The sequence below is a fragment of the Sapajus apella genome, unplaced genomic scaffold (genome assembly GCF_009761245.1).
Source record: "Sapajus apella isolate SASKATOON/1434 unplaced genomic scaffold, GSC_monkey_1.0 scaffold10, whole genome shotgun sequence".
In the NCBI taxonomy this organism is placed as follows: Eukaryota; Metazoa; Chordata; class Mammalia; order Primates; family Cebidae; genus Sapajus; species Sapajus apella.
In genome coordinates this window covers 32,149,469-32,160,139 of record NW_022436950.1, presented here as the reverse complement: position 1 = coordinate 32,160,139, position 10,671 = coordinate 32,149,469, and the positions used below count along the sequence as shown (strand labels likewise).

At 41.2% G+C, this 10,671-nt stretch overlaps 1 protein-coding gene across 3 annotated transcripts in view; it reads right to left on the bottom strand.

Moving 5' to 3' along the window:
- Positions 1-834: 834 nt before the first annotated feature.
- KLF7 (Kruppel like factor 7) overlaps positions 835-10,671 on the bottom strand; it is a 92,992-nt gene continuing 83,155 nt past the window's right edge. For all 3 annotated transcript variants that reach the window (XM_032278469.1, XM_032278466.1, XM_032278467.1), the window contains one exon: positions 835-7,060. In XM_032278469.1, the coding sequence (XP_032134360.1) occupies positions 7,009-7,060 (52 nt within the window). In that variant the 3' untranslated portion in view covers positions 835-7,008. The remainder of the gene's footprint in view (positions 7,061-10,671) is intronic.

Here is a 10,671-nt window from a genome sequence, read left to right as displayed (position 1 = left end):
GACTAGTGCTGGGTCCCATGTGACAAATGTGTTTTACTGTCGTTTCCTGTGAATGACACCACTTCTCCTGGGGAATCACTGATGCTGAGGCGACACCACCAGGTGGGTTCTCTACCGTCCTCCTGACTTGTGATGCTCTTTCCCGGAAGTCGTATGTGGCAGAGATTTTAGTATTTTCAGTTCTGAGAATTTTCCCTGGGGCTTTCATCGCCCTCTATTCTCTGGGTCCGAAGCTGCTTGTATTTCCATCTACCTTTTTGTACTCTCCATAGCCACCGGGATTTCCTGGCTTCTGGTTACCCATTATCCCTACTCTGTTATCAACCATCTCCTGTCATTTTACTGCCCCTACCCCTCACCTAAATTATTCCCTCTGACTTTTCTCCTTCCTCCTTCCTCCACAAACTGCTTCAATGATCCCTTCCCAATAGGCTCCTATTAAACAATAAACTGCCTCCTTCTCTCACCAAATAAACTGCTTTCAATAAAGCTCTCCCAACCCCCTCAACAAATAACATCTCATAATCTATCTCATTCTAAAACATTGTTTTTCATAACCTCCAACAATTGGCTCTCTTTTTCTCCTTGAAGAAATAAACTCAGTGACCCTTCTTATTTGGGCACTGAGCTACCTCACTGAAACTATAAAATACACACAAACACACACATACGCACACACACAACAACCTCCCAAATGAAGATAACCTAATACAACCTTTTGCTTTCCCTTTCTCGGAGAAAGAAAACTTTCACGCAGTATGTAAGTACCCACTTGTGTCTTTTCGAAGACTTTTTTCCCCAGTGAAACAAGCCAAGGAGAAATACAGTAAAGCATTCCAAGGCCAAACACATTCTACTGTTTATTACACATATTACATTCTTAAATAAAAATGCGTCACATAACATTTTTTGCATAGATATCTTACAATATACCAATTTAAAAAAGAATTATGAAACAGACCAGTAACAAAAATAAATTTTTTCTTCATTAATAATTTTGTAACATTAACATACCACCATCATATAATACAAATAATAGTTTTAAATCTTAAGACTTTTGTACAGCAAAAAAACTTGACAAAGTAATATATTTATATATATATATAAAAAGCTTAAAAAAAATAAAATGTCAAAAAAAGGCATAACCGAGGGCTATAAGACTGGGTACTTCTGTGATATATTATAAATACCAGAGAAGGCCTGAGAGAATGTGACGAGGGGGGGGGGGCGGGGGAGGGGGGGTGGGGAAGGGGAGGGAGCTGGGAGTAGGTCTCTCCAAACACACTTGTTAGACACATCTGGCAAAAAGAAAATGTATAGTGCAAAAATAAACTTATTCAAGCAACTGTTAGGAGGATAATAGAGATTTGAAAGAAAAGTTTCAGTGGCTGGGAAGTTGTGTGGGTGGGAGTAGGAAGTGGGAGAAGGAGCTTGAAGAGGGGGAGGTTGTGGAAAGGAAGGGGAGGCTTCAAAAACATTAGACATTTATTTTTGCCTCTGTGTTAGCAAGGAGATCTTGGCCATAACAGGTGTATTTTTCCTCCCTGGAATGAAGCAGAAGTGAAAGATAAGGAAATTAAAAAGTCTGGGTTTAGATAGGAAATGCATGCTGGGAAGAAAAAACAAAAAGGTTGAGAACCAGCCAATAAGCCCCAAAGCCTTCAGGACCTAGGTTTGCAGAAATCATTCTGCCTCCAGTCCAAAGGCCTAGGTTTAAAATGTCCCCTCTGCCCACCCCCAACCCCTCCCCACTATGTGGAACTCCCAGTGTGGTTTCGATATACTGGCAATTATAAGCATCCATCCCCCCCCAAAAGATATTAGGCACTGGTGGCTACTCCTCCGAAACGTCAGTAGCCTGTTTTCCTTCCGTGAAGGTACGACAGGTACATATGCACATGTCTAGGTGCGAGCATATATACCACCCTCATTATGCTGACGTGGGGTCCATCTTATGGCAGTAGACAGAAGCTGGACTCACAGCAAATTACGATTCCAAAGCTCACAGTTGAAAAAAAAATTGTATAAACAGTCCCCAACAAAGAACGTATCAACCTTCCCTCATGACCACTGAGAGGGAGCCCTGTTTAAGAATATCATGTTTGGGATATTTGTGAAGTGATGGCCCAGAATTTCTCTCTCTGTTTTTGACACCTGTTTCCCGAGGACGTTTATGTTAAATGCAAAACACCTGAAGAATACAGTACTATATTGGAAGGATGCACGTAAGAAAGTTAATTGCAGCTTTATTTTTCCCTTTTCTGGGATCTATTAGGAACCAACAGAGGAGATTTAAGAGTGTTAAAAGCAAGAAAAAACCCTGAAGCCTCAGGCAGTTCGTCATGGGATGTCACGTTATTTACAAGAAGTTTTTGCTTTCTTTCACACATTTCTGTTGTTCCATCTCAAGTATTCCCAAAGATCCTCATTGAGGAAATTAGGAAATTACAAAGAGACACTGATGTACACTCTGGATAGGCCCTCTAGTTTTCAAACCGAGATAATCACCATGTTTACCGAAAATTAATCCAGACACCCAAAATTTGAGTTCTCTCCTACCCCCAAACTCTTGCGCGTGGCAGGTGGCCACTTCTCAAAAATGCAAAGGAAAGCTTCCAGGAGTAAATTTCAATCAGGTTCTACTTACTGAATGTTCATTTTGACAATGTTCTGGATGCAAAATTGCAGCCAGAAATGCTGGCCCTCGTAAGATTTCAAAAAAATTGTAATAAAGTAAAAAATGAACCTGATTTTTGTAGTTAAATGTGTTGCATCTTTATCTTACTTTGCCTACCTTCTTCCTGCTCCTAAAAGCAACGCATGCAAAAGAGAAGACAAAAGCACTTCCCTCCATATTTGACATTTTATAAAGTGACTTCCATAAAGGAAATCATTTTGAACCATCAAAACTAGTAGTCACTGGGGTTTGTTCTTGCAGCTTGAGTTTATTTCTTTTGGCTTTGCCATAAAATGCAGGAATGAAGGCAAGAGGCAGTGTCCCGAATGCACTGGAAGAGCCATCCGAAAGCCCATTTCTTTCCCCTTTGATGCAAATAGACATGGATAATCTGGAAAGCTTATCCCAAACAAAAGTCCTTATAAAATCTTCTCTGAAGCCAGAGAAGATTTTTTTTAAAACTAGGATTCGGTCCTGCTAATCAGGCATGAGGTTGGCTGTCCTTTTACCCTGTTATCATCAGGCAATCAAAGATGTATAAAGGGCACAAGAGGTGCAGGTGGAGAGGAGATGGCGTCGACAGAAGAGGGTATTTGAAGGGCTTTGCAAGGGAAAGCACACAGAGAGGAGGAAATGGTCAGCATGAAGTTCATTTTGGGGTCGCCAATATTTTTACAAAAATGCAGCTTTGTCATGGAATCCGAACATCTCTTTTTCTGGACATAATACTCATCACCACCAGGCATTGAGCTAAGCCATTAACCACGAGAGGGGCAGGAGGCCAGTAGATAGGAGCAGCATTATAATTTCAGGTTTCCATGTCTATGACTTACAGTCATGTGGAAGGAAAAAGAAGTATAATTTGAAATTTAAAAAAAAAAAAAACAATAGTCAGTGGCTTAGAAACTCTTTTTCTACATGTCCAACTCTGAACCCTGGATAAAAGCATGCTTGTTAGGACACCACCAGAAACACCAGGCCGGGGTTTTCCTTTCAAATTTGGGATCCCCTGGAACGTTAGGAGATAACAACTGAAATGAGAAAGGGGTTTAATGTGTTTCAAATGTCCATTAATGCACTGTTTTAAATAACCAGACCTCTTGGGAGCAAAATGTCTTCAGGTTATTTCTTGGAAAGCCTGGTAGCTCTAGAGGCTCTTAGCAACCATCTCTGCCATTTCAGAGGTGATGGACATTTTATTACAAATCCATTTCCAACATGATCAGGACTGGTGATCATTCACAGGTGTCAACTGGGCTAAAGAAGAACAGTTTCAAAGCCATCCATTTAGCACCCACCAAATTCTTAGGCCAATTCTCACAGTCAACAAATGACTCTGAAGCAAGCAAGCACCACCATTGAGTTTCAATGCACCCTGCTCCAAGAAAGGTCAGGAGCAGATTACAAAGGACCTCACTGATACAAAAGAGAGAGAAATTACTGAACATTTCAGACACTGATGAGGACCAAAGGGCCTTTGTTCTGCCACATTCAAATGAGACCACAGATGACAATAGGGAGCAAACAAGCAATGATTACTCTTTTGCATTTTTTAAACTTTCTTTTTAATAGAGCCTTGCATTGGTCAGTTTGAAAATTAAATTAAGTATTATAAACCCTTAATAATAGCATTTCGAGAGGCAAGAGCAGCTCCAGCTGGGGAAAGAACATTTGCAAATCGTGGCGGCCACGGCTTAATGCCATCCCTGGCGTGTGCGTGCATTCATGCTGGAGGCTGCTACACAAAGGAAAAGAAAGGAACCAACAGAATTCAGGGTGTCTAAAGTTTCATCTAGTGCACTGACTGGAGGCGCTACAGTTTAATACAGCTGAGGTTCAAGGTCCCTCACACATCCTTCATCCAGGAAGGATGCACCACACATTCAAATATAATCCCATGGTACGCCCTGATGGACTGGCCACAAAATGCACTCAAATGCAGTAGAGAACTATGAGATTGTCAGCAAGCAGTGCTCCAGAAATTGTTTTTAAGTCATGTCTAGTTTTAAATCTTTGGAATAAAACTGATTTTTTTTAATACCCTCCAACTAACATACATTTAATTGCCTCCGGCAAATGGACAGATTTTGTGTGTTTGTGTGTATGTGTGTGTGTGGTGTGTGTGTGTGTGTGCGCGTGTGTGTGTTAAAGGTGTTTTTTTCTTTTCTTTTTTTTTTTTTTGTTTTGTATTTTTTGTTTTTTTGTTTTTTTTGGTTTAAATAGAAAAAAGGAAAAGGAGAAAGAAAATAGGGCCAGACCTCGAAATGCCTCAAGTGTCCAATTGGCAGCTACAGCATTTGTGAGGAGGTTCCTTTGCCCTCAGACGAGTAGTTTCAACATTTCAGTGAAAACAAAGTTGCAGAAAGCTGAAAACCCAGATCTTGAAGGTTGCTGTCTACATGTGTTTGTGTTTCTTATATTATTATTTCCTTTTGACTTCAGTTTTGCATCCCAAATATGTATGGGGTGGCATTTTAACAGTCAATGAGTCAAACAGTCAAAGGAGGACAGGAGGGGAGCCAGCTGGTAGGAGGGAGCAGCAACCATGTGTGGACCAAGCGCCATTTTTGTTTTATAGACGTGTCTTGAAGGGATGGTCCCAGAATATACAAAATATACAATCTGTCCTAATAACCACCCCGCTTGCTTGCATAGGCCATTTGATGGTCCTAAAGGCAGTCTTTGGAGTTGAGGCCAGTGCCAGCTAGCTAGGAATGCGGGTAGAGACCAGTATTGGATGTGTGTGTGTGGTATGACAAGTAAGGACTATAGACTCCTTTGGAGTCAGCTTGCAGAGTAAATGTGAGGCCTCTGTTAATCCTAGGGGTTCTAGGTCACAAGCCATGGTGGGCCTAGCCAAAAAAAAAAAAGAAAGAAACAAATGTGTCTCTCTCTTTCCTTTTAGACAGCCCATGAGAGAAACACCTCAACTTTTTCCTTAAGTGTCAACCCTTCACTCCCACAATGGCATTTTAAACTGTGTATTGTAACAAGTGGGGGACAAGAGCTCAGTGGGCATGAGACAGGAAGACAGGATGATGTTTTGTGAAGCCACTAGACTTGGGAGGCATCCTCAGTTTTCCCCACTCCTGGAAAGAGTGATATTTTTGGCTTTTTGTCAGGTCATAAACCAGAGTTAAATTAAATACGCAGCTGCCCTCTGAGACTAGCGACATCTATGCTGTAACTGGTTATGGGGTAGCAATGACACACAGCACAACGGTTGATCACTATGAGCTGAGGTCATCATGCCTCAAGGAGGATGAGAGAACTGTGATGTCCCATCTGATTGGCTGCTTCGAGAGCTGGACATCCAGGTGCCGAGAAAGTCCTGGAGAGCTTTAGTCCATGGAGAAAAGATAAAACATTTAAGCTTCCAAATGAGCTTTTCAAGTTTTCATTAGCAAAAACGGAGAGATTAAAAAGAAAAAATCTAGCACTGGCAATAAGGTGAGGCTCAAGGGATATACTGTGATTTATCATCAAGGACTTTATTCTCTTGGCCACTTTGCAGTCATGCTAGAAGTTTCCAGAATCCCTAGTGCATATGGTGTGCAAGAGTCAAAAAGTAAGAAAAGAAAACTCCTCCCTTGAGAGTGAAGTCTACAGAAATGCAGGCCAGAAAGGTGTAAGGTGTTATTCCAGAGTCTGCCGCCGCTAAGGCCGTTGGGATTGACGCGAAAGATCTCAATAGTACTAAGAAGAACCAAAACCAATCAACAGTTCTGTGAGGACGTCTGACGCACGGAATAGTAGGACTTTTCACACACAAAGGACAAATAAACCAAGAGTTAATTTTGGCTACCAAACTGCAATTTGGTTTTCTAGGTCATTTTCCCCCAACTATTTAAAAAGAAACATTAGTGCTACACATATGCAACTTTAAGATGCTGGATTCTCCTATCAAGTTGCACTGAGAAGCAAGTTAAATAAGCCCCTCGGAATGCCGTCCACCTGCAGAGACGTCACATCCATTTTCTTTGATTTCCATTGGCAACAGCGGGAAATTATTCCAATAGTGCTGAAGTAAGCAGCCAGTCTGCCTTGCTGAGTTCACCTGGTTTCCTTCTTATCTTCTTCCATCTGGCTAGGGCAAGGCATAAAGAATAGACGTATATATTTTAAATATAGTTGAGTGCATGACAGTGTATATGTGTGTTGGTCCGTGTGTGAGTGTGTGCATGTGTGTGTGTCTGTGTGTGTACAGAGGTTTATAAGTCAGAACTTTCTTCTGCGAGGCAATGAGTCCCCGCCTGAAGTCCAGCCCCCTGCCTCACGGCATTTCCTTTAGACACTGGCCGATGCCACAGCAACTCTGGCCTTTCGGTTTTTTAGATATGTCTCTTCATATGGAGGGCAAGATGGTCAGACCTGGAAAAACACCTAGAAGATACAAACAAACAACAAGGTTATTAGAGAGCTCCCAGCAAACAGCTTGACTTGCATCACTCCTTAGGAAATAATTTCCCTTACTTCATACAGAGACAGTACACAGGTATTGAGAAATAGGGCTATGTGTTGGGAAGGTAAGTTTAAGGGGCAGAATGCTCGGGTTTAAATTCCATCTCTTCCAATAGCTGTGTGTCTCTGAGCACATTAACCTCTCTGTACTTTAATTCCTCCTCAGTAGAGTGGGAATAATTATGTGTTTCCCTCATAGGTGGGTCGTGAGGATTCAATGAGATGATTTATGTCAGGTACTCAGAATACTGCCTGGCACATTGTAGGATCTCAGTGCATGTTAACTGTTATGATCATAATTGTGATAATTAAAGAAGAATGGGAAAGTGCTTTTGAAACCTGTGTCATGCCCGCATACTGTAAATATAATAAAGAATAATTAGTCTCTATCATCAAAGGGTGGAACTCTGAAATTTCAACACCCAGATTTCAATCCTAAGCTTTACAATGAAAGCCTAGAAATACCGCTTGTGATACTTATAGGCTTATAAGATGCTCCATATTCAAGTCAAAAAAAAAAGAAGTGGAGAGTGCTCACAGTTACTATGTTACGATATGTAGGCACTGCGCTAGGGATCTTCCCAATATCATGCCATCCTCAGCAACCCTCCATGGTAGGTATTCTCACCCTTTGTGTGCGTGTGTGTGTGTTGGGGGCAGCGAGGAGTGGGGTGAAGGAAACTGAGGCTAAGGTGTTTCTTGGAGCCTAAGGCCCATAATTTAGTGCCTTCCTCATGTCAGAGTGGATCCAGTGGTCATCTTCTTCCCTCTTTCCTCTAACACCAGCTATCTGATATTTTCCTAGGTAGCAACCCTTCTGCTTTCTCATTTGTGTGAGGCTGAAGTTGTGCCCACAGTACTCTGCTAAGCAACAGTCAGGTGATCTAAAAAGGCCAATGAGAGCCAGCCCTGGGACATCTACTGAAATATTATTGGAAGAGAGCAGCTCTCTTTCCACTGTGATCCTGGAGCAACTGGTGTCTATATTGCCATTGCGGGAAAGAGTTGGCTTGAGAATGAAGTCCACAGAGAAAAAGGGGATCTGGGGAATAGAATGAGTTCTGATGATCATAACAGAGAAGCTGGATCCAACCAAGCCTAAAGACAAATCTAATTCTGGACCTCTTAGTTACCTGAGCTCATAAATACCCTTGGAAGCTAACTGCAGTCTAAATGAGGTTTCTGTATCTGTAACTAATAGTGTGGGTGTTTCCAAATCCCTGTAGGCTTCAATCAGGTTCTGAATGAAATCCCAGTGAAGTCAGCCTACATGACAGTAGTCATTCTTAGCTCTGAATGTATGCTTTCCCCCCAGACCATTCGCCTGAAACTAGCTGCTTTCTTACCTGTGAGAAAGTTTCCAGGCTCCGTGAAGACTGACACACCCCTACAGCCCCAAAGCTCCCGTCAGAATGTTAGCAAGCTGTGCTGTTCAGTTTAGCAGGGTTTCCTGTTTAGTGCAGGATTTCCCTATGTTTGTTCATTCTTAAAACAAAAAATACCCACCCTTTCCCTTGACCTCAACATTCTCCATACCTCCTGTTTGTGTCCATTCCTTAAATGGCACATGTGTAGGATAAAACTTCAAAGAAATGAAGTGAAATGGGATAAAGGTAAAACGAAAACCACATAAAAATGAAAAAAGTACAACAGAAAACAATATAATCCAATAACATGCTGCATAATAACAATTCTAATTATACCCACTTACTCACTTCCCACCCTGACTTTGTATGAGGAAGATATTTAGATAAACCTTTAGAGATGCCTCTAAAGGGGGTTTGGTTTGCTATAAAACAGTGCCACTACGTTTTCTTTAAGACTAGTACTCCATGTCACTGGTACACAGAAAAAGCAATATAGCCTGCAGGGAATTCAGCATCTAAATGGTATAACTCTCTTTTATCCTGAGGGTATAACTCAGTATTGCCCACTGCCTGTTCTCTTTCCCTTCCTCCCTCTCTTCCTCCCTGCCTTCCTTCTTCCTTCTTTTTCCCTCTTTCCCTCCTTCTTTTATCCCAACAACCTGGAGAAAGAAGATTCAAGTTGGGACATTCTGTTTGTAGGGTTTTTTTTAAATGAAATATCTTTATTAAGATCCCTATAAAGAAGGTACCATTCTTATTCCCACTACCAGATGAAATATTCATCAGAAAGAGGTCAAAGCAGGCTTTGAACACAGGTAGTCTGACGCCAGAGCCTACACTCTTACTCATATCTGCTTGCCACATCAAGAAGAAGGGAGAGCTGGACTGTCAATTTAAGGATCTTCTGGTAGGCAGAATAATGTTCCCTCCAAAATGTCTACACTTCATGCCCAGACACTGGGACTATATTTGGTTACATAATAAAGAATTAAAATTATGGATGGAATTAGTTTATGAATCAGCTGACATTAAATAGGGAGATTATTCTGGATTATCTGGGTGGGCTCAGTCATCACAAGGGTTCTTAAAAGTGGGTGAGGGAACTGAAAGAAAGAACCAGAGAGATGTCAGCATGAGAAAACTTCAATAGCTTTAACGATGGAGGAATGGCGTCACGAGCCAAGGAATGTGGGCAGCTTCTAGAAGCTGGAAAAGGCAAGGAAATGGCACTCCCCTAGAGCCTCCAGAAAAAAATGCAGCTCTACCAAAACCTTGAGTTTAGCCCAGTGAAACCTATGTTGGCCTTCTAGCCTACAGAACTGTAAATGATAAACTTGAAAAGTAAATAAACATGATACTAAATTTGTGGCAAGTGGTCAAGGTGGCAACTAGAAAATTAATCCTGAGGTTAACCTGGTCAGGCCTGAGTAGGAAGTAGCTGTGAGAAAGCAACAACGCAGGCACCCAGAAGCCTGCCTGTCCAAGAGGAACGCAGGGGTTTGAGATGGTAAGGAGTGGAGAGAGGGCCTGGCAGTGGGAAACCCCTTTCCTTTCCTTTCTATATCTTAAGAACTCACGGGAAATTAGTATTCTTGATACAGAGCTTTATTTGAAAAAACCACTCAGTAATGTATGTGCTTGGCTTTGTTTCAGCCTTTACCAATTACTGGGTATTTAATGGTATAAGTATAAGCATCTCCCTTTATCCTTCAAATTCAGGGTAAAAAAATGGAAAAAAGTAAACTAAATCTTTAACATGGTATGAAATGTAATTGCACCCCTACTGAATCAAATGAACATCATTATTTGTTCAAAAGGAAAAAAAAATATATGATGCTTAGGATTAGCCCAGGTCCCTCACTATTCAGGTTTTAATTTAAATTCAATACCCCAGCAAGGAATTTAGTCATGATTAATTTATACTTATTAATTTATACTTACTGAATTCCACATAGGAACAGTAAAAGGTAATAGGTAAACTTGGCATCTAGAAGTACAGAAGCAAATAATTTTAAGGGCAATATACCCCTAGAGGGTATTTATAACTATACAGCAGCCAGCTAACCTTAAATGAGAAGGTCCTTAATGATTGAAATTTGTGCATAATGGAGATCTGGTCAACCCCACTGTCATTTCTCTTGCTCATAAAAAAGGCACACAAGGCCT